This window comes from Pinus tabuliformis, chromosome 4_2 (assembly GCF_031772625.1).
Source record: "Pinus tabuliformis cultivar Carrire ecotype Pingquan chromosome 4_2, CPIR1, whole genome shotgun sequence".
In the NCBI taxonomy this organism is placed as follows: domain Eukaryota; kingdom Viridiplantae; phylum Streptophyta; class Pinopsida; order Pinales; family Pinaceae; genus Pinus; species Pinus tabuliformis.
The window spans coordinates 308,352,444-308,377,028 of NC_142304.1; the positions used below are offsets into that span (position 1 = coordinate 308,352,444).

Consider the following 24,585-nt stretch of genomic DNA (forward strand, 5'->3'; position numbering starts at 1 on the left):
GAGCCAAATGCCTTCTGGCATAGGAAGCAGCATACTATCAAGTTGCCTTACAAAGAAGGATATACTGGAAAACCCTGTAAAAGCAGAGCCATCCCAATGAGCAAAGAATATAGAGATCTTTGCCAAAAAGAAATCCAGCAATTGCTTGACAGAAGACTGATCAGAGAATCCAATAGCCCCTGGAATTGCTATGGATTCTATGTGAATAAAAGAGCTGAACAAATTAGAGGAATTCCTAGACTTGTTATAAATTATAAGCCTCTAAATTCAGTTCTAGCTGATGACACTTACCCAATTCCGCACAAGGGAGATTTGATTAGAAGGATTGCAGGTGCCAAGGTATTTTCAAAATTTGATCTAAAAGCAGGATTTTGGCAGGTTGCCATTGATGAAGCAGATAAATTTAAGACTGCTTTTAGTATTCCAGCAGGGCATTATGAATGGAACGTCATGCCATTCGGCCTCAAGAATGCTCCCTCAAAGTTCCAGAAAGTCATGGATGATATCTTCAAGCCATACTTTGATTGGCTAATTGTTTATATTGATGATGTTTTAATTTTTTCCAAGAACATTGATGACCATTTCAAACATGTAAATATTTTCTTGAAATTGGTTCAAAAGAATGGATTAGTGCTGAGCAAGAAAAAAATAGAAGTGTTTCAGACTTCTATAAAATTTTTGGGACACACAATTTGCAACGGGCAAATTTCTCTACAACAGCATGCCATCGAATTTGCAGATAAGTTTCCAGATGTGCTTAAAGACAAAACACAACTGCAGAGGTTTCTGGGATGCCTAAATTATGTCAGTAATTTCTACCAAGATTATGCCAGTGACAGGAAGATTCTCAATAAACGACTTGGTAAGAACCCCCCTGAATGGTCAGACTTCCACACTAGAGCAGTCCAAGAAATTAAAGCCAAGGTAAAATCTTTACCTATATTATACGTAGTTGATGATCAAGCCTTTAAGATAGTTGAATTTGATGCAAGCAATGTTGGATGGGGAGGAATCTTGAAACAAAGAATTGGGAAAGAAGAACAGGTTGTTCAATTTGCTTCAGGAGTCTGGAATTCAGCAGAGCAGAACTACTCTGTCATTGAAAGAGAGGTAAAAGCAGCATGGAATTGCATTAGTAAATTTGAAGTCTATTTGATAAACAAGCCTTTTCTTCTCAGGACAGACGCCTCAGCTATGCAGAAAGTTTTATCTAAAGATATCAAGAAAGCTGGAGAGGCAAAATTTGCCAGATGGCAGGCACTCTTTGCAAACTTTGACTTCACAGTAGAGCACATCAAAGGAAAAGATAACATCCTTCCTGATTTCCTCAGCAGAGAGTATATTGAACAGAAAGAAGCTCATGTCATGATTATTATCACTGAATGGGATAATAACCAGAAACAAGAAATTTTGAAGACTGTGCCAGATGAATTAGAGTGGGAGACCTACAAGAGAAACTGGAAACCAACATGGCAGCTCCGCAATACCAAAGTACTGGATGCTAATCTACAGCCTCATACAGATCTCCAGTATTATGTGCCAGAAAGAAAAGTTTATCCAAAAGGAAGAAAATGGATACATGATATGGTCTATGATAAAGCAAGAAGAAATGCTAAAATAGCAAGGGTAGTATTGGAACAAAATTTTCATGATATTGCTACTATCTGGTATCATGGAGGGAAAAATACAGGAATATATGAAAGACATGTCTGTATCTACAGAACTAGAGACTTATGGAGAGAGCCTGGTCATGGCAAAGTCCACCCAGCAGCCAGATGGCCCAAAAATGATCCCTAGATCATGTTTCCTGACACTGTTTATGATTTTGCAGACTACAAGAAACTCTGGTGGCAATTCTTAAACATTGATGATCAAACAGAGACACATTATACCAGTCTCAAGTTCAGCATAGTTGGCCACTACCAAGGTTATCAACAATGCGCATGGTTCAGAGATTGGTGGAAAGACTATGGGATGAACATGACAGCCATAGACCCTGTAGAACATGAGAAATATTGTAAAAATATGGGTAAAACTTGTATTATGCAATGTAACAAAGAATGTAATCAACCAGTCTATCATACCGTGAAAGAAATGGCTAGTACCAAATGGACAACTTATCAAACCACCCCATATAATAATTCCCTTGAAGAATATATGAGAGAGCACATGGAATGGCTCGTCCTTACCAAAGTACAACATCAAATCGTGCTGGGGAAGCCCATCATTGTCCGACGAATCTACACCAAAGCATGGGACACTATGCAATATAAGCGGGACCGATTTCCGGATCTCAAGATATTTTGATGTGAACCAGTCACAAGGGCTAAATTGTGACCAGTTTTCCCGTGGGCTTTACTGTTCAAAAGCCTCCACAGTGTAATATTCTCCATCAGTCTTTTCTCGTGGGCTTTAGTACAAAAGCATCCACTGTGTAGAGAGTCATGATATCTGTCAAATTTACTTTAAGTACAAGAATCTACTTTACAGATAATATCTTAGCGTTACCCGAAAGCAATTATTCGGTCCATCTTTTAGACCCGAATCTTTGTGCGGACGTCGCTTTGGTAAAAGCTGGAAAGTAATGATTCCTTTAGCTTTAAGTCTTTTCTTTGATCCGACCAGCAATAATGTTTGTCCCCCCTCTCTTCCTATATAAGGAGGGTAAGGCTCATTTGTTGGGCATCGGAGTTTTGAGAGTCTAAGAGTCTTGAGTCTTGTGAGTTGTGAGTCAAGTGTAATTTAATTAAAATATATAATAAATAAATAAATAAATATATGTTAATCAATATTCTACAATTCAGTGGTATGAAGGGATGTATAAATTTCTTTGTCTAGTCCATGCCCTTTTAAAATAAAAATTATGTTTTAAATAGAAAAATAATATGAACTATAATTAAAATATATATATATATATATATATATATATATATATATATATATATATATATATGTTGTTAAGTAATATTAAATCAAATAAATCTGATTTCATATCTACAGTTTCACAAGTATATCAAATCAATATTTTAGATAGAAATTTAAATAAACTATTCGAAGATCTTTGTTAACTTATTTATATTTATATCAACTTCATATATATCTATATATAGAAAACAAATTTAAGTTTTTATGGTTATTTGGTCATATATATACTCTGTTTAGCATTCAAAAATACAATTTCAACAACTAAAAATAATACATTGTATTTTGCATTCTAAAAATATTTGCACTTGAAGAAATTTGATTTTTCTGGCCTAATGTTAGATCTGTACTTAAAAAAAAAATGTATTTATATTGGTATTACTTCATATACATTACTTTATATAGGACGGACTTACTAAATAAACTATTTTAGAAAACCTAATAAAAATAGATATTAAATTTAAATAATTAAAATTTGTTTTTATATATTTTAATTATACAAATTTAAATTTCCCCCGATTGGGGTGTGACATGGAAGAAGGGGAGACGACAGACGAGGTGGGCCAGAGGGGATGGAAGGTAGCGGCATTGGAAGCCAGCCACCTGGGCCCAAAGACAGATAGGGTATTGGGAGATGGGAGGATGCGACAGCAGGCAGGGCAGCACACCGGACAAGGCATGGAAGAGGATGGTACCGAGATAGTACAAGTGTGGCCGAGGATTGAAGAGAGCGACGAAGGCTTGAAGTCAAGCGAGAGCGCGGGCAGACGAACTACGACAAGTGGCATGGAGTCAGAAGGAAATCCACAGTAGGAGCAGCCAGCGGCACGAGTGAAGTAATGGAAGGGTCACGGGAACCTCATTCCAAGGAAATCGAATGAAAGATTGGATGACAGGAAGATGTTGTGCTCTACAACAACCCCCCATTTCATATCATTTTTATTCACAAAACTATAATATGAAATGGGTCCCTTTTTATTTTTAATTGGTATCAACTTTGCATTATTCAAAAAGGTCCGAAAACAAAATGAAAACATTACAAAAACCTTTTTCACAAACCAATTATTTGGTCTTATAATATAAATGATTAATCTTTTATCATTGAGAGGATAAGTTTGATGACCTGTTCTCCTCAGCTGAATCAATGTCCCAAGTTAGATCGCTGGCCATAATGGAATAAAAAGATGAAGGGTTAGTTGAATTCAACAGACTTAGAGAACAGAGGTTGCAAACTCTGCCTCTAGATCTGTTAGCAACAACCCCAGCAACAGAATCAAGCGAGCCTGAACAGCGACATACTAAGGAACCTCTGGTTACATCAAAAGAACAGGAGAAAGTGCAAGAGGAAACCCAGACGAAAGAGTAGGAACAGAGCAGCATAGAGATGAATGTAGATACTCAAATTGACCCGAAATTGCTCCAGGAATGGTAGCAATTCGATTCAATTATCAGTAATCTTGAATGCTCTAAAGATACCGAGACATCAAAAGCAGCAGATACACAGGAGACCACTTCAAAACAGGTTCCAAGTGGAACCAGCGGCCTACCCAGTTCGAAAGAAGTAGAGATAATCCCAAAGGATCCCTCCGATCAAATTATTTTGCAGATAGAAGAAATTCCTCCCTTGGATGTCTTCTATAGCCCAAGACACAAAGCTGTGGTAAAACGACAGAGGAAGAGGAGAAGGACTGATCAACCTTCCCTATTCCCAGAACAAACGGTGATGGGAAATGTGGTTTGGAAGGAGGAATTTGACCCCTCTGACGACCTAACAAAACTATCACAATATGCTGGAGCCTATTCGGCAGCAACAATAGACAAGGCATCAGAGGTGAGTCTTTTATTAAAAACAAAAGACCAGGAGATCTTTTTATTGCAAGCACAACTAACAGAAGCACAACAGAAGGCGGAGCAGGTAGAACGACAATTGTTAACACAACAGCAAATAAATAATCAATTAACTCAACAATTGCAAGAAGAGAAACAGAGGATTGATCACAACACAGTCCAAAAGCAGAAAGAGTTGTCTGAGGCATTGGCACAACTGAAGGTAGCGAATGAACAAATGCTGAAGTCAAAAGATGAGCAGATTGCTCAACTATCAGGCCAGCTAGAGAAGACAAAGAATATTCCACAGATAGTCGAATTCAAAGTAGAGGCATTACAGATAAATAAGGCATTGATAACACAGATAAAGCTTTTATGTGAACAAATCGCCCAGGCGGAACCATTATGCGATTTGACGACATCGATAAGTAAAAAATCAGAAAAAGCTAGAACAGACTTGGATCAAGCCGATGAAACATTAACTGATTTTCTTGAGTGGCAAGATACCGATCAGGGACAGGCGGCTAATTTACCAAAGATTTTAGAATCACATAAGGAAATATTATTTACAGAATGGCAGTCCCAATTAATGAAAGCAGAGAGAGCAGTTTCAAGATGCAAATCAACCACAAGTAATTTGGTTGAATTGATTAATAATACTCTCTACTTGTCTAACATGATTTCCCAATGCACTCCAGGTAAATTGACAGCGGCGAAAACATTGGAGCAGTCATGTTATCCGGATCTAGAGAAAAATGGGAGATTAATCGCAGGAATTAACAGTTTAACATGGGACGCCTATTGGTTCTTCTTAGTCAAACCACACAGCCAGAGAGCCGCCCTCAAATGCCTTACAGATGCAATCGGGTATATTATTCCCGATATTCAGGATGCCACCTATGCCGCCCAACTCAACTCTCGCCTCAATAGACCGCCCGAAGTGGAGCCAATGCTTGCGATATGTCAGCTCAGGTTTAAAGGCAAACAGCCTACATGATGATGCATGTCGCCGACTGCCAGATTGCTGAGAAGGAGATATTCAAGATCGTTTGATACCAATTAAGTAGGATTTCAGTTTCATAGATAGTTAGCTTAATTTAGTATTTATAGACCCTTTCATGTATTTGGAAAGGGTCGTAAGTTTTGTACATGACTTAAAGCCTGAAGTTGCACTACTGTACTTCAGGCATATTCTTTTATAAAACTGGACCAATTATTCTGATTTTGGCAAGGAAGCTTTTATGCGAATGTGCACTACTGTCTTTGTTTGAAAGTATTTCTGAGTCGGAAGAAGAATCTCAAATAGCGATTGATATTGGGAGTGACTCGCAGCTCATATGGTACTATTATCTATGTCTGAATTCATTCTTTTTATATGAATTGTCATTTGATCGCCTTTGCTATTATCGGATATATGTATGTGTTTTAACATCATTTCTTTATTCCCTCCACTATTGGATGTTTATAGTATGCTTTTCTTTTGATCATATATGTATCGATGATATAAATGATAAGTGTAGCAATATTATGTTAATCACTTTGTTTAACTATTTAAGTAAAGTAATCCTTGAATAAATAAATGTCTATGTCTATTAGATAGAGTCATCTATATGCCTGTCAATAGACATTGATCATCAAGCGCTACATTTCAAAGTACAATAGTTCCCGAGATTAGTAGTAGTTCTTTTATTTTGCTGATAGATTAAGTTATTCGCCTATCATTAGATTAGACAATCAATCATTTATCCACCCTTTTTATTCATTACTGGGAAACTGGTCCCATTATCCCCAGTCGGAGCCACCATTCCAAACGGAAAAGGAGTTGTATTAAGGTCCGGACCGGGTGGTTATCCCCCAATGTTGATACAACGATTTTCGGGGCATCAACATTTTTGGCGCTAGAAGGAGGGAAATCAACTGTGAATGGCAAGCAAACCCAAATCTACAGACCATTCTAAGAGTAATTCTCCCTCCGCATCACCTCGTACTTCCCAATTGCATGTTGGTTCTCCAGTATCCAAACAAGAAGAAGAGGAATCAACTACCACTACTCAAACCCATCATACTCCAGAACAACTAAGTCTTGAATCTCCTGAAGTCCAGTCTCTTATCCACAAACTTCAGAGTTTCTCGGTATCACCACAGAAATATGAGGTATCTCAAAGCAGTGCGACTTCGCAGCTCAATTTACCTCACCCTCTCACCAGACTTCAGAGTGAAAAGCTCGGTATTGAACCTACTGAGTTCCCTTTACCCAAAAGGAAAAAGGTGAAGAAAAACACTGAAGGATCTGACAGTGAAGAACTTTCATCCACATCCTCCATCTCACCTTCCCCAGTGCGAAGTCAACCACCCACTCCCTCATCACACATTGTTGTTCATCAGGGATTAGCAACTTCAACATCCCAACCTGCGCAATCTTTAATATCAACTCCTTCCCAGACTTCTGGAAGTTCAACAGTAATATCATCCACTACTGTGGTTACAATGGCAGACCCATGGACCAGGCCTGGTGTAGTCAATATGCCTGCTCCATTGCATGCATTACCTGATGCACCTGAGAAATGGTTACCTAAGTTTAATCCAGATGATGGAGCACAAGCTGAGGAACATATTAATAACTTCATGTTGGCAGTTAATTTGAAGGGGGTAACGGAGCAAGATGTTGTCGTTAGACTTTTCCCTTATACTTTGCAAGGATCAGCAAGATCCTGGTATTTTTCCTTACCTTCTGGTTCCATTGCCAGTTGGACGACTTGCCAAGAATAGTTTCTTACTAAATATGGTGATGATAGGTCTTTGGCCACACTAATAAATGATCTCTCCAATCTTAGGATAGAGCATAGGGAACCAATTAAAGAATTTAATGCGCGATTCAATAAACTCTTGAATAAAATCCCAACGGCCTCCAAACCAAGTGAGCAAATCCGAAGCGAGTGGTATATAACTGCCCTACCTACCAATATAGCTATTTTTGTAGACAAGGCTGGAAATCCAACTTTAGCTGAAAACATGAAAGAAGCACTTGCTGTGGAGAAACGTATTAATGCTCTAGAGAAGAAAGCTGCTCTTGAAGATAGAAAAACTAAAAAAGTTTCTTTTAAATATGATTCAAAGAAGAAAACCCCTAAAGATCCATATGACATGGAAGGTCTACAAAAGGTCCTCAAGACTATGTCAAATGAAATGGTTGAAATCAAAAAACAGGTAGCTGAAACCTCGACCAAAAGACCCTTTAGGAATTACAAGAAAACTGAATCAAAACCACCAAATGTTATATCTAATGCAGATTCAAATCTTGAAGAAGGAGAAGAAGAAATAGCTTCACCAACTGATGAAGAAGAGGAAGTTGTTGAATGTCATGGAATGTGGGATTTTATATTGCCTAACTCCGATACAGAAAATGAAGAAGAAGCATTTCCTGTCACTACCAGGAGCAAAGGTACCTCTGAACCTGTTCAGACAACTTCGAAGAAAAGGAGTGCAGGTGCTACTACAACAAAGGAAAAGGTACCCCTGAAGAAGCCACCTGTAATAATTCCACAAAACCAACCTTCAACCTCAACTATCCCATCAACATCTAAGACATTGGTAGTGTCCGATTCAATGGATTATAATATTGTTGATGACATGAAAAGGACTAAGGCAAACATTACCATGTTTGAACTTAGTAAATTGAAACATCAACAAAAATTACTTCTCAAAGAATTAAATGTTGTTCCTACTTCACCCCTTCCCAGTGCTAAAGCTGCAATTGATACAGGTCAACCACCTTCTGGTATGGTCGAAGCTACTGATGCAGTTATGATAGGAGATAGGTCAAATTCTCATACTCCACCTTTCCTTCTAACCTACGAGATCTACAATAGAAACCTGCACAACTGTTTAATTGACTCAGGGGCATCCTCTAATATAATGCCAACTTCAGTTTGTTCCAAACTGAACATTGAACCCCAAAAGTCTGCTATTCATATTGTACAGTTGGACAGGACTAAAGTACAGGTTTTAGGAGAAATCAACTCAGTAACTATCAGGCTATCAACTGATCCTAGAGTAGTACAAAGAATTGATATCTTGATCGCCAATATACCTGAATTTTATGGTTTGATCTTGAGTAGGGATTGGTCTGAAAAACTACATGGGTATATTTCTACCGATTGGTCCCATATGTGGCTTCCCTATAAGGGTAAGCCAAATCAAATAAAAATCGATCGGGAAAAACACATGACCCATACAGTTACGGAATTTGAACAAGAAAACCAACCAATAGCATTTAATAACAACATTTTGGGGAATTATTCATCAGAGTCGTTCTTTGGCAACTTCGTTGCCCAACCATCTCCTTTCTCAGTAAACCATTCTACATCTCAGATCGAAAATTATTCACAAACAGATAGGTCAAGATGTTTTAACGATACTGAGGAAACTGTAAATAAAATTGTTAATACTTCTTTATTTTGGTCATTATATTTCGATGGGTCCAAATCTAGTGAGGGCTCAGGAGCAGGATGTATTTTGATTAGCCCGCAAGGAGAAAAAACAATGCTGTCCTGTAGGTTAGAGTTTGAATGCACGAATAATACAGCAGAGTACGAAGCCTTAGTCCAAGGACTATATAAAGCTATTGGCCTTAAGGTCCAATATTTGAAAGTGTTTGGAGATTCTGAAATTATTATCAAACAGGTAAGGAATACAATTCATTGTCTTTCTAGCCATCTCAAACATTATCAATCGCTGGTACAGGAACTCACCTCCCACTTTTCGGCATTCAATATTTCTTCCATTCCCAGGTCTCAAAATTCAGCAGCCGACCTACTAGCCAATGTTTCTTCCAAGCTCCTACCTTCCGAAGATTATAGCCCAGATAGATTTTCAGTAGAATTACTTTTTAGGCCATCAATTCCTGACAATATCACTAATTAAAAAGTATTCAACCACGATGAAGACATTTTACAATTTTTAACTTCCGAAAAGTCCTATGATGATCAAATCATTGAGGAAAACGAGCATGACCTTCAAATGAGAGGTAAACACGAAGGGAATTCAATCCCAAAGCCTGTGGTGAAGCTTGAGGATCTTTATGATATTAAAGACAGGTTTAAACCTGTGACCAATGCAAAGCTCCAAAGTTCTACCTTAAGGTTTGAATTGATAAACCTTGGCACTGAGAAAACTCCTCAAAACATTAATTTAGGATTAGGACTTTCCGTGGAAGAGAAGGAAGCATTCATTAGACTGTTACGGAAAAATAAACATGTTTTTGCTTGGAAATATGACGATTTAAAGACATATGATACATCCATCATCCAGCATACCATTCCAATGCTTCCCGAACAGAAACCAATTCAGCAGAAGTTGAGGAAAATACATCCTAACTTAGAGAGTCAAATAAAATCTGAACTCAATAAACTCTTGAAAGCTAAGATTATTTTTCCCGTTCGGCACTCAAACTGGGTCTCCAATATGGTGCCAGTTAGAAAGAAAAATGGCGACATCAGGATTTGTATAGATTTCAGAAATTTGAATAAGGCGAGCCTAAAAGATAATTTCCCATTACCTACTATGGAGTAGATACTCCAATCAGTGGCAGGCTCTGAGTTAATGTCCTTTTTAGACGGTTTTTTAGGATATAACCAAGTTTTGGTCCATCCTGATGACCGACTCAAAACCACATTCAGAACAAAATGGGGAACATATGCGTATCAGAAAATGCCTTTCGGACTTATTAATGTAGGAGCCACGTTCCAAAGAGCGATGGATATAGATTTTAAAGGGTTGATTAACAAAACAGTAGTCGTCTACTTAGACGATATTACTGTATTTTCTAAATAGAAATCCAATCATTTGCATGATTTAAATCAAATCTTTCAACGCCGCAAAAGGTATGGTATTTCACTTAACCCTAAAAAATCTTTCTTCGCTCTTGACCAAGGAAAGCTCTTAGGCTTTATTGTTTCTAAAGATGGCATTTATATTGATCTTGACAGGATCAAAGAAATCTCTGAAATACCTTTCCCTCATAATAAAAAATCCATGCAGTCATTTTTAGGCCAAATCAATTTTGTCAAAAGATTCATTCCAGACTTTTCTCAAATCATTTTGCCACTTCAAACTATGATTAAGAAAAATTCAGTCTTTAGATGGGGATCAGCATAAAAGGAAGCGTTTGATTTAATCAAACAATCAATAATTAATGCCCCCGCATTAAATACTCCTAATTTTTCTAATCATTTCACATTGTATATTATCGCATCCGATTTGTCTTATGCAGCAGTACTCACACAGACTAACGATCACAATTTGGAAGCACCCATTTCATTCTATAGTTCAAATCTTCAGGGTGCTGAATTGAATTACTCTGAAGTAGAAAAACAAGCCTTTGCTGTATATAAAGCTGTCAAACATTACATACCCTTCCTTTTAAAAGCCCATACAAAAGTTACAGTTCCTTTCCCTGTAGTAAGGCAACTATTAATCCAAATGGAACTAGGTGAAAAAAGGGCAAATTGGGTTACAACACTTCAAGAATAAGACTTAGAAATTAAACCAGCAAAGATTGTTATAGGCTAAGGTTTTTGCAGGTTGTTGGCAGGAGCATCCAACATTCCAGAATCAGGTGATACAGATCAAACCGAAGAAATCAACCAGATAAGTACTAGTGATTCTGAATCACAATATGCTGACTTAATCTTTTATTTGAAAAATGGATATGCACCTCCTAACCTGTCTTACAAAAACAAAAGGGCCATTAGATTAAAAGCAAAAAATTTCACAATTATTGATGATGTGATTTTTAGACAAAATTATGATTCAATCTTATTAAGATGCCTAGAAAAACCTGAAGCACAAAAGGTTTTGCAGGAATTACATGATGGACCAGCAGGAGGACATTTTGGAGCTGATACAACAACCCACAAAATCATTCATGCTGGATATTACTAGCCCACTCTGTTTAGAGATGCTCATGAATATGTAAGGAAATGCCGAAATTGTCAAACTTCTAGTGGAAGACAAAGAAAACCAGCTTTCCCTTTGCAACCAGTCAACATTGAACAACCATTTGAGCAATGGGGATTGGATATCATTGGAGAAATTACTCCACATTCTTCCAAACAGCATAAGTATATCCTTACTGCTACTGATTATTTTACTAAGTGGGTTGAAGCAATTCCTTTAAAGACAACAAATTCTGAGGCAATTATTGAATTCATAGATCAATTCATCATTACCAGGTTTGGTGTCCCAAATGCTCTTGTTTTTGATAATGCATCTTATTTCTCAGGCAATGCTATGATTGATTTCGCTATTAAAAGAGGATTTAAATTAAAATATTCTGCTAATTACTATCCCCAGGGTAATGGTTTAGCAGAGTCTACAAATAAAAATCTGATTAAAATTATTAAGCGAACTATCGAACAGAATCATAAAAAATGGCACAAATCCTTAATATTTGCACTATGGGCTGATAGGATAACACAGAAAGCTTCCATAGGTTCTTCTCCATTCAACCTCGTATATGGAAAAGAAGCAGTGCTACCAACAAATCTTGTCCTTCCTTCTCTAGCCCTAGTTCAGTTTATTGAGGAAAGCCCTTCTTCTTCTATTCAACTTAGACATGACCAAATTTTAAAATTAGAAGAGGAAAGAGAAAAAGCCAAGGTTATTCATGCAAAACATCAGCAAATCATCAAGTCATCCTTTGATTCAGTCTCATCCGGTTCAAAACAATTTCAAGTTGGTGATTTAGTTCTGAAATGGGATAAAGCCCATGAGGACAAGGGAAAACACACCAAGTTCCAGAAGATGTGGCTTGGGCCATTTCAGATCTGTGAGAAGATAGGCCATTCGACCTTTATATTACAAGATTTATCAGGTTTGAGAGATTCTCTCCCTGTTAATGGCCTTATCTTAAAAAAATTCTTCAATTGAGGAGGTAACCCCTTCTCCTTTTTTTTAATATAGAATTTTGTAGTTTGTAGGATCATTAGAAAATAAAGTTGTAAGGTATCTTCCATTGACCTTTGCTGCACTTGAAAGTTGCTCAAAACAAGTAGGGTTGATATTTACTTTTAAAATAATAGAAGTCTTAAACAAAAAGGATAATTTCTAGGAAATTAGGTGTAATTGCATTCTGAAACCACACTTCAATTTTTGTGAACGCTTCTCAAAGTTTAGAAATATTGTAAATCATTCTATGTTTCAGATTGGTCACAAAAAAAGGTTATCAATATCAAAATAGGAACTAATCCAACTTCAGCATCTTTAACTCTTACCTTGTCATCCATTTACTCTTAAGGAGAAAATTGTCCATCCCTCTCACCAAAGCTTATGATTACTCAGAGTGTAATTCTAAAATATTTGATATAAAAGATAAGAGGTCTTATTACAAGCCTGCTTACCATGATCATAGGGAAATAGTTTAACCGACATTACCAATATTGCATACCAAAATAGGGTAATGACTTAGAATTATAAGACAAGGGGTCTCATCACGAGCCAGCTTGTTCGGTTAAATTACTACCAGTGAATGGTATTGTCACTCAGCTGGTCACCAAACCAGGACAATGGATTTTTATCTTACAAAATAACAGAAAAGTAGAAAAGAAACGCAAAATATGAAAAGCATGTTTTGAATTCATTCTGTTAATCATACTCTGAAATGAATGGGACAATGGACAATAACATGGTTAAAAGGTATCCCTGTCGAAACTATGAACGTTTGCTAGCAGTAGAGGCTCTACCTATGACAAAGGAGTCAATTCTAAAAGCTGATTTGGAAAGGTTTTCTGTTTTATCATTATCAACCAATAGAGGCCAATTTAAAACTTAGAATGTATCTAATTTTAAACAAGAGAGGAAATTAGCAAAGATAGTTTCATTTTACTCGGAATGCATATATACCTAGTTATATTAGAATTTTCCCCTTTGATGAGAACTCTATTTTGAAAAAGTTTAAGTATTTCCATACTTTTCAAAGATAACTGTTTCTTCCAGCGAATCGCCAATTGTTGTGCTCTACAACAACCCCCCATTTCATATCATTTTTATTCACAAAACTATAGTATGAAATGGGTCCCTTTTTATTTTTAATTGGTATCAACTTTGCATTATTCAAAAAGGTCCGAAAACAAAATGAAAACATTACAAAAACCTTTTTGACAAACCAATTATTTGGTCTTATAATATAAATGATTAATCTTTTATCATTGCGATAAAGCGATCGCAAGATCACATATCGCAATGACAAAGGAGGCATAACTTAAAGACCCATTGGTTTTCTCCGACGTGACAACATGCAATAGGCTATCGGATATCGGCAATAATAAGTTTCCATAACTAAAGTGCCTTTCGCTCCGATGCGATGCGATATCGCTATCGGCGATCGGGGATGTACCATGCATGCTTTTCAAAGTGCCCATTTAATACTCCTGATGCGATGCAATATCGCTATCGGCGATCGGGGATTCCAAAAGGAACCAATATAACGATTTAAGTTTTCCCCCGACGCCCGATTGCGATAAAGCCAAAAGCACGAACTTCAAGAATTGTTAAAGCGGGGATATTACGATTAATTCGTATTAAAGGCCTTATCTTCCAAACAGTCATTCACCTGCGCTCAACCGCCAAAACATCCAAGGCATGCTTAAACAAATCATTCGGCCAATAAAACGATATGATGGGCATTTAAAGGATTGGCAGGTTTTAATGGCCATTTAATGAAATAGTAAGCTTAAAAATCTTTTCACAGATTGTATCCGCGGCCACTTTAAGTTAATCCTTCATCGTGCATTGATCAATATATCTCGCTCGTATTTGGTTTTCGCTACCAATTCTCTGTGTTACGCTTATTTTCACTCCTGTGCAGAACTCTTCCGAAGTAATAGATTCAAGCAGAATGGGGAAGAAGTCTAAGAAAACTGCAATCGCTTCCGCTTCACCAGCCCCAGGACAACCCGTCGCTGATCCAGGAACTAAAAAGAAAGGGTTGATATCTGATACTACATGTTCAGGACTCGACAGAACTACTTGGCAAAGTACCTATAATTTGATTGAGGCCGAAGAACTAGAGGTGACAGCAGTACAAGCCACAGCAGATACCAATCGAAAATCTGATGCTACTTTAAAGGACTTAGCCGACTCTTTCCTTCATCGGATAGCGGCTCGGGAACAAATTCTCCCATATACGGATGTAGTGAGGTGGGCAATTGAGGAAATCCCAATCACAGAAAGAACCTTCTGCACCAGAGATGGGAGAATATTCGGTTCATTTCAGGCTAATGATTTGAGGCAAATGTATCATTTGCCTACGCCAGAGAAGAAGTACAACAAGGCATTTCTGGAGAAATTCCGAAATGAAAATGAAACTGAATCCGAACCCATTCGGGATTGGAGGCAAAATCCAGCAAAACACAAGCATGAAACTTCCAGTAAGTACTCTGTTGATTCCCTATGTTCTCCTTATTGTTATGCTGGGATAATGATGTCTAGATTGTGGGGGTTGCACGATTCCACTAATTTCACTATAGAAATGGTTCCCCTGATGGAAGCGGCGTGTAATAGTGAAATAATGGATTGGGCAACTATACTATCAGATAAGCTAGCAACATCAGTTCTTGATTTTAGAACTAAAACCCGTGTCACCGAAAGGCTTATTCCCCCATTCTACTACAGTGCTTATATACTAGACACCCTGTGTTTTAATTCTGAATTTCCCGTGCTCGGCTGGAGGTGGACTGCACAAGACTCCATGCCTATTCACATATACCATCAGAAATTGTGGAAAACTTCCTATAAGCACCATTTATACCAAGTCTGCAATGGCTTTATGTTACCCATTCATTACTCTATTTTTGATAAACCTGCTCCCAAGATTTCTTATCAAGCAGGAATTGATTTGACATCAATAGGAAGATGGTTTGGAGAGGAAAAATTTACTTATATAAGAATTTTCGGCAGCCAAGCCGAACCTCATGTCCTTCCTTTGTACATACCTGATAAACTACTGGCGAGGGAGATAGCCTATCAGATTATTTCCAAAGGAGTTACACAAACTCTAAAGAAAAATAAGAAGCAGGTCTGGCCCTCTTTTCCTCTGAGATGTGGTGTCTACACTTTGCATGATTTCAAACATGCAGAGAAAGAATCTACAAAGATGAAGTCATTAACTCTAGAAACTCTCCCTAATAGGCGATTTGATCCCAACAAAGTCGCCTATAATGCACTTGAACAGGCCAAATTGACAAAGTTTGACCATAAAGAGGATAAGTTTGATGACCTATTCTCCTCATCTGAATCAACGTCCCAAGTTAGATCGCTGGCCATAATGGAATACAAAGATGAAGGGTTAGTTGAATTCAACAGACTTAGAGCACAGAGGTTGCAAACTCTGCCTCTAGATCTATTAGCAACAACCCCAGCAACAGAATCAAGCGAGCCTGAACAGCGACATACTAAGGAACCTCCGGTTACATCAAAAGAACAGGAGAAAGTGCAAGAGGAAACCCAGACGAAAGATCAGGAACAGAGCAGCATAGAGGTGAATGTAGATACTCAAATTGACCCGAAATTGCTCCGGGAATGGCAGCAATTCGATTCAATTATCAGTAATCTTGAATGCTCTAAAGGTACCGAGACATCAAAAGCAGCAGATACACAGGAGACCACTTCAAAACAGGTTCCAAGTGGAACCAGCGGCCTACCCAGTTCGAAAGAAGTAGAGATAATCCCAAAGGATCCCTCCGATCAAATTATTTTGCAGATAGAAGAAATTCCTCCCTTGGATGTCTTCTATAGCCCAAGACACAAAGCTATGGTAAAACGACAGAGGAAGAGGAGAAGGACTGATCAACCTTCCCTATTCCCAGAACAAACGGTGACGGGCAATGTGGTTTGGAAGGAGGAATTTGACCCCTCTGACGACCTAACAAAACTATCACAATATGCTGGAGCCTATTCGACAGCAACAATAGACAAGGCATCAGAGGTGAGTCTTTTATTAAAAACAAAAGACCAGGAGATCTTTTTATTGCAAGCACAACTAACAGAAGCACAGCAGAAGGCGGAGCAGGCAGAACGACAATTGTTAACACAACAACAAATAAATAATCAATTAACTCAACAATTGCAGGAAGAGAAACAGAGGATTGATCACAGCGCAGTCCAAAAGCAGAAAGAGTTGTCTGAGGCATTGGCACAACTGAAGGCAGCGAATGAACAAATGCTGAAGTCAAAAGATGAGCAGATTGCTCAACTATCAGCCCAGCTAGAGAAGACAAAGAATCTTCCACATATAGCCGAATTCAAAGTAGAGGCATTACAGATAAATAAGGCATTGATAACACAGATAAAGCTTTTATGTGAACAAATCGCCCAGGCGGAACCATTATGCGATTTGACGACATCGATAAGTAAAAAATCAGAAAAAGCTAGAACAGACTTGGATCAAGCCGATGCAACATTAACTGATTTTCTTGAGTGGCAAGATACCGATCAGGGACAGGTGGCTAATTTACCAAAGATTTTAGAATCACATAAGGAAATATTATTTACAGAATGGCAGTCCCAATTAATGAAAGCAGAGAGGGCAGTTTCAAGATGCAAATCAACCAAAGTAATTTGGTTGAATTGATTAATAATACTCTCTACTTGTCTAACATGATTTCCCAATGCACTCTAGGTAAATTGACAGCAGCGAAAACATTGGAGCAGTCATGTTATCCGGATCTAGAGAAAAATGGGAGATTAATCGCAGGAATTAACAGTTTAACATGGGACGCCTATTGGTTCTTCTTAGTCAAACCACACAGCCAGAGAGCCGCCCTCAAATTCCTTACAGATGCAATCGGGTATATTATTCTCGATATTCAGGATGCCACCTATGCCGCCCAACTCAACTCTCGCCTCAACAGACCGCCTGAAGTGGAGCCAATGCTTGCGATATGTCAGCTCAGGTTTAAAGGCAAACAGCCTACATGATGATTCATGCCGCCGACTGCCAAATTGCTGAGAAGGAGATATTCAAGATCGTTTGATACCAATTAAGTAGGATTTCAGTTTCATAGATAGTTAGCTTAATTTAGTATTTATAGACCCTTTCATGTATTTGAAAAGGGTCGTAAGTTTTGTATATGACTTAAAGCCTGAAGTTGCACTACTGTACTTCAGGCATATTCTTTTATAAAACTGGACCAATTATTCTGATTTTGGCAAGGAAGCTTTTATGCGAATGTGCACTACTGTCTTTGCTTGAAAGTATTTCTGAGTCGGAAGAAGAATCTCAAATAGCGATTGATATTGGGAGTGACTCGCAGCTCATATGGTACTATTATCTATGTCTGAATTCATTCTTTTTATATGAGTTGTCATTTGATCACCTTTGCTATTATCGGATATATGTATGTGTTTTAACAGCATTTATTTATTCCCTCCACTATTGGATGTTTATAGTATGCTTTTCTTTTGATCATATATGTATCGATGATATAAATGATAAGTGTAGCAATATTATGTTAATCACTTTGTTTAACTATTTAAGCAAAGTAATCCTTGAATGAATAAATTTCTATGTCTATTAGATAGAGTCATCTATATGCCTGTCAATAGACATTGATCATCAAGCGCTACATTTCAAAGTACAATAGTTCCCGGGATTAGTAGTAGTTCTTTTATTTAGCTGATAGATTAAGTTATTCGCCTATCATTAGATTAGACAATCATTTATCCACCCTTTTTATTCATTACTGGAGAACTGGTCCTATTATCCCCAGTCGGAGCCACCATTCCAAATGGAAAAGGAGATGTATTAAGGTCCGGACCGGGTGGTTATCCCCCAATGTTGATACAACGATTTTCGGGGCATCAACAGAAGAGGAAGTGGGCAAGTGGGGGGCCGAATGGAAGTTAGGTGGGGTAGCTGGACAAAGCAACAAGAGGCAAAGGCAGACGGGAGAGAAGGTAGCTGCATGCAAAGGGAGAAGGAGAAAGAACGTGCAGCGGAAGGTGGTGGACACAGGCTGGAGGACGCCGAGAGGATAACCGGCTTCGCTGCAAAGCATTGGTATGTTTTCGGTTTCCTTTCTCACTTGCATCGCAGAAATGAATGTTATAGAGGAAGTCGGGGGGTGGGATGAGGGAAGGCAAGACTCAGAACGAGTCAAGCCCTGGGTTGTTTGGGATTCTAACCCGGCTGAATGGAGAATCTATGCCTGAAATGCTGATGGAGGGAGGGGGCTATGGAATTCTACAGTGTATCTATGGGTAGATGGGATTCGAGGGAATGAGGCTCGATGGTATGACCATTGGTAAGTCCACAATGGAGAGTGTAGGAAGCCTACCGCTCTGGCTAGGTGGTACCTGAGGCATGGAAAGGAAGAAAGAATTAGTAAAGGCAGGGAGCCTGGAACCATTATGGCCAATTCAGTAAGGCTGTGGCTAGCCCAGCTCAATCTGAGCCCAAACCTGGCTGAGGTTGCAGGCCTTATGGGTTAAACAAGGGTAAAATTTGGGGGTGGGCACTTGAGTGGAGAGAGTCCTGGACCGAAACCTCAAATGAGAACCTGAATGCTGATAAGGAAACCCAAAATTGGGACTCCTATAGATATGCAACTGCTAACCCGCATGGTCCCATTGGCTGGGGAGGGAATAAGCAGTGCAGAGAGGAATCGAGAGGTCGAAGCCTGCTAGCCCTAGAGAAGGTATGGGGGAAACAGGGGGAGAAAGAGGGCAACCCCAAGTCTTCTGACCCAAAGAGAGTGGACAAGCCCGGGGTAGAGAAAATTAAGACCATTATGTGTAAACAAAATTTGATTGATAAAGAAATTTCTTTTGTTAATGTTTTAGGTACTAAAAAAAACAGGGTGCAGTATCGTCTGGAGGTCTAGATCCTATATCGTGCTCTAGTAAGCAAGCCGGTTGTGACGAACTACTTGGGAAAAGCAAAACAACGCAGGAACAAAGATAGTATGGCAAAAGAAGGAAAAGAGGTGGGCAAAAGAGGAACCAGAGGAACATGAAAGGCAGGGAAAAGGACAAAGGCAAGGGAAGCAACCTCCAGCAAAGGTTCTAACAAAAGAGGCAGAAGGATTGGGAAGGAGCACATGCAGACCCTCATAAACGCATATATGGCTGGCAATCCACCGGAGGTAAGAGCTCAAATTGCAGAGTGGGAGAGTGATCTGAATGACAATATAACCAATCAAGATATAGAGACAGAAGAATGGGAAGCCATGGTGAAAGATCCGGGGAACACCAGAGGGAGACACACGTTGTTTCAGCAAACAATCCAGCAATACTGGGTTATGAAGAACATAGTGGCCTGAGCAATGACACTATACAAGGAACAAGAGGAGCAGTAGGAGGCCCGGAAAAAAGAGAAAACCCCAACAACAGAACCGAGTATGAAGGATCTTCATAGAGAAATTGTTGCTGTCGAGATTCAAGTGTACAGAAACAATCTCGCACTAAACAAGATAGAGCAAAGCTTACAGGACGTGAAGAGGAGCGAAATCCCGGGGTCCAGCGCGAAATATCTTCTCTGCTAGCCCCAAAGAACGTATGGGGGAAATAGGGGGAGAAAGAGTGCAACCCCAAGTCTTCTGACCCAAAGAGAGTGGACAAGCCCGGGGCAGAGAAAATTAAGACCATTATGTTGAACAAAATCTGATTGATAAAGAAATTTCTTTTGTTAATGTTTTAGGTACTAAAAAAAACAGGGTGCAACGTCATGTGGAGGTCCAGATCCTATATCGTGCTCCAATAAGCAAGCCGGTATTGGCGAACTGCTCGGGAAAAGCAAAACAATGCAGGAATGAAGATAGTATGGCAAAAGAAGGAAAAGAGGTGGGCAAAAGAGGAACCAGAGGAACAAGGAAGGCAAGAAAAAGGACAAAGGCAAGGGAAGCAACCTCCAGCAGAGGTTCTAACAAAAGAGGTAGAGGGATTGGGAAGGAGCACACACAGACCCTCATAAACGTGTATATGGCTGGCAATCTGTCGGAGGTAAGAGCTCAAACTGTAAAGTGGGAGAGAGAACTGAATGACAATATAACCAATCAGGATCTAGAGACAGAAGAATGGGAAGCCATGGTGAAAGATACAGGGAACACCAGAGGGAGACACATGTTGTTTCAACAAACAATCCAGCAATATTGGGTTATGAAGAACATAGTGGCTCGAGCAATGACACTATACAAGGAACAAGAGGAGTAGGAGGAGGCTCGAAAAAAGAGGAAGCCCGAACAATAGAACCCAGTATGAAGAATCTTCATAGAGAAATTTCTGTTGTCGAGATTCAAGTGTACATAAACAATCTTGCACTAAATAGGATAGAGCAAAGCTTACAGGACATGAAGAGAAGCGAAATCCCGGGGTCCAGCATGAAAGCCCCAGTCCCGGTGGACTCATCTAATGAATGAAATAGGTCCTGAAAGAAAATTTTTGTTTTATGCCAGATAGCCTTTACCTTTTTAAGCTGAAATTTATAGTAGATAGAACTGCAAATGTCGCTTGGATGGTGTTGAAAACTTTATTCAAATTTTGAACATCATTTAACACAGACATGTAGCCAACAGACCTATGGTGTTGAAAACTTTATTCAAATTTTGAACATCATTTAACGCAAACATGTAGCCAACAGACCTGGTTTCTGCGGGCAGGTTGAGGCCACCTGCAAATTTTGTTAAATGGTCTAGAAATGTTAATAGAGAAAGTACTACCAAGCTTACAAAAAATAATTATACAAATTTAAATTTAAATGATATTTCAATGTGTCAAACTAAGCGGATGCAAAATAAATTTTAATTGGATTTTAAAATAGAGTGAAACAAAATATTAATGAAATAAATTCATTTTTAATTTTTTTTCTTTAATAAGATATGAATATATTAATGAAATAAATTTAAGTATAGGGGGTTTATGCAGAGCATTATATTAGATACCATTTTTGGGATTCAACTGCGTTAAGTAAGTCATTCACGTATGCCATGAGAGGTAGTCGTAAGTGACTAATTTCTCATGATTTGAATAGTTCACTTAGCACTCATTGCATCGGGTGTTCTTCACTTCTCATGATTTGAATAGTTCACTTACCACTCATTGCATCAGGTGATGCTCACAGGGGTGAAGAAGTGGGATTCAAACTGGTGAAATAAATAGCATCAATCATCACTTCGGGGCTTGCACTCGGTAACGAGGACTTCCCGGCAGGTCACCCATCCTAGATCTCCTTTGGCTCAAACGCGCTTAACTGTGGAGTTTTCCCCACAATCAAGCCCACTTAGCTTGCTACCCCATTTGCAAAACCTTAGCAAGTATTGTGCCTCATGAACCATTCAAGTAGAGATCCCTTCACTCTTTTTGAATTTAGTTTTAAAAGTTTTCTTTTTAATAAAATATATTTTTGTTTGCTTGTTATGTAATGTGAGTAGATAATATTCAGGTTTAATTTGTGGTTTGGGTTTGCATTTGACTTAGCTCACACCAACTTTTAGCATGATTAAATTTGTTTCTAAAAAATTACAACTAATACTTTTCACTAAAAATGTCTTAATAAAACACCTTGTCAATCTATTATATTCTATATCTGATAAACTTTAATATTTTTTTGTTAAAAAAATAATTTTACTTTATTACTAATAACTTTATCCTTTAACAATTTTATTTGGTTTATATTTCTAAATTTTATTTATTTAAAATTATTTAAATTTTGAAAAAGATAAATCAAGATAGAAGAAACTCATCCTTAGAAAAACTAAAATTTATTTGATTATAAATTATTCCATTCAGAATTATAAGCATAATCTTTATCACTTTACAATTACGAGCTGAAAATATAGATAGAGTTTGAGCAATTTGCTATGTCATCTGCTCAAATGGCCCCAAAGAAAAAACACTCTGATTCTGGATGAATCAGTTTCCAATTTCTATTCGATTTTTCCGAAAATGTAATTGTGTCCAAGCAGATGTTCTATTTTCTATTATATTTGTGAAGATTGTGTCCAGAAACAATACTTTTGTCCGAAACGTGTCGAATAAAAAAAACGGTATGCCTGTTGAGTCAGGCGCAGAGTTGACATGAGTGCCTGGATGAGATGTTTAGGGAATAAATTATTTTTGTAAAGTATGTTACAGATAACTTGGTATCTCAGACTACTTTCGTGGAATGGCGTATCAGTTTATTCCATCATAGACTCTCGTTCTCGATGCTTCTAGATACCCGCAAATCAGTTCGGCAGTCCGTGTCAGCAGTAAACCGCCTCCGCTTATATATGTGGAGGTTACCTTCAGGCTTTATGATAGGTTTTTGCGTAGGTATTTCGACGACGCACCATGAAACACGGGAGGCATGAAGTTTCGGAGCCGAAGAAACGAGACATAGAGGTGATGATCATTTCGGCGGAAGACCTGCAAGATGTCAAGAAAATCGGGAATATGAGATGTTACGCGGTGGCATACATAGACGCTGACCACAAGGCCTCCACCGGCATCGACCAGGACGGGGGAATAAGCCCCAACTGGCACCAGAAGTTGGTTCTCGCAGCAGACGACAAGCTCCTCTCCAATGTATGGGCAGCTATCACGGTGGAGATTTACAGCTACAGTCATATCAGGGACAAGCTCGTGGGCACCGCCAGAATCCTCATCTCCGATCTTCTCAAGGGAGGAGACCTCGCCAATCACTCCGACAACCCCATTCAGTGCATCGCCGTTCAGGTGAGGAGACCCTCCAGTCGTCCTCAGGGTATTCTCAACATCTGGGTTCCTCCCACCGGCAGGTTCCTTTTGCACAGGGCTTCTCTCTCCTTAACCAGGAAGGATAGCGACGTTACTCCTCTGGTACAGGATGCCCACAATGGCAGCGCCGCCAAAGAAAACAAAAAAGGAAAAGGAGAGGAAGTACATCCACACAGTAGCCCCCAATGGTCCAGTTCCACTCATGCTTCTCCCACTCATTCCCCTCCTCCGCCTGCTTCTGCTCTTCGCCCGCAGGAGAATAGAGATTCATTTATCTCTACCAAAACAACATGAATGATATCCACGCTTCTGATTTCTGTTCTGTATTTTGTTATATTCAATTTCTGCTTTTATAACCTGAATATGTATAAAACATCTTTCAGCCCTCATCGCCATCATGATGTTTCAGAGATGAGGGTTTTTTCAGTGAGTAATAAGTAAATGCTTGTTTTGTATACACATTTATATTCATATCTACGGTTTTTTTGCTGCGTTTATTTGTGGGCTGATTTTGAAATTGGGAGACGATGAATTGTTATCTGATCATCGTGTGCTTTTTGTGAAACACGTGGAGATGACTGGAATGGAATTGACGTTGCATGCAAGTGCGTGAAACACTTAACCACTGTGAAAGAAACGACTGTAAACGTTTTGGGTTTTGAAATTTTAACACAAATTTTAACCATTAAAGCTGCAATTCAAACTTTTTCACGGTGTCATAGTTAGTCACGTGAAATAGAAATAATTGTGGGGGCACACGTTACGGGCGTTATCTACCGAGGACCGTGAATTTTTTATCAGAATTTGGGGAATTTTTTAAGAATTTTTTTTTAATTCGTTAAAATTTGGTGATAAAATTTTCAAGAAATTTATTTGTAAGAGTATTTGAATCGTTAAAATTTTCAAGAAATTTATTTGTAAGAGTATTTGAATCGTTTTTTAAACTGTAGAAATAGATTTAACACGGTCAATAATTTAGACACTCCCGATTTTTAAGCTTAAGAATTAAGTAAAATTTCTAAAAATTTCTCCCAAAGATTTTTACAATCCTACCAAAATTTACATTATTTTTTAAACCAAAAAATTGTGCCCATCCGTATCTTCGCA

General features: G+C 38.4%; 1 protein-coding gene across 1 annotated transcript; it reads left to right on the forward strand.

The window, feature by feature from the left end:
- The first annotated feature begins 23,025 nt into the window (after nt 1-23,025).
- Nucleotides 23,026-24,096, forward strand: LOC149169208 (protein SRC2 homolog). Its single transcript, XM_089427037.1, has one exon. The coding sequence runs from the start codon at nt 23,074-23,076 to the stop codon at nt 23,770-23,772; it is 699 nt and encodes a 232-aa protein (XP_089283163.1). The 5' UTR covers nt 23,026-23,073; the 3' UTR covers nt 23,773-24,096.
- Nucleotides 24,097-24,585: the final 489 nt, after the last annotated feature.

What these genes read in the sequence shown, in the direction of transcription:
- LOC149169208 (XM_089427037.1), top strand. Translation starts at nt 23,074, where the DNA reads ATGAAACACGGGAGGCATGAAGTTTCGGAGCCGAAGAAACGAGACATA.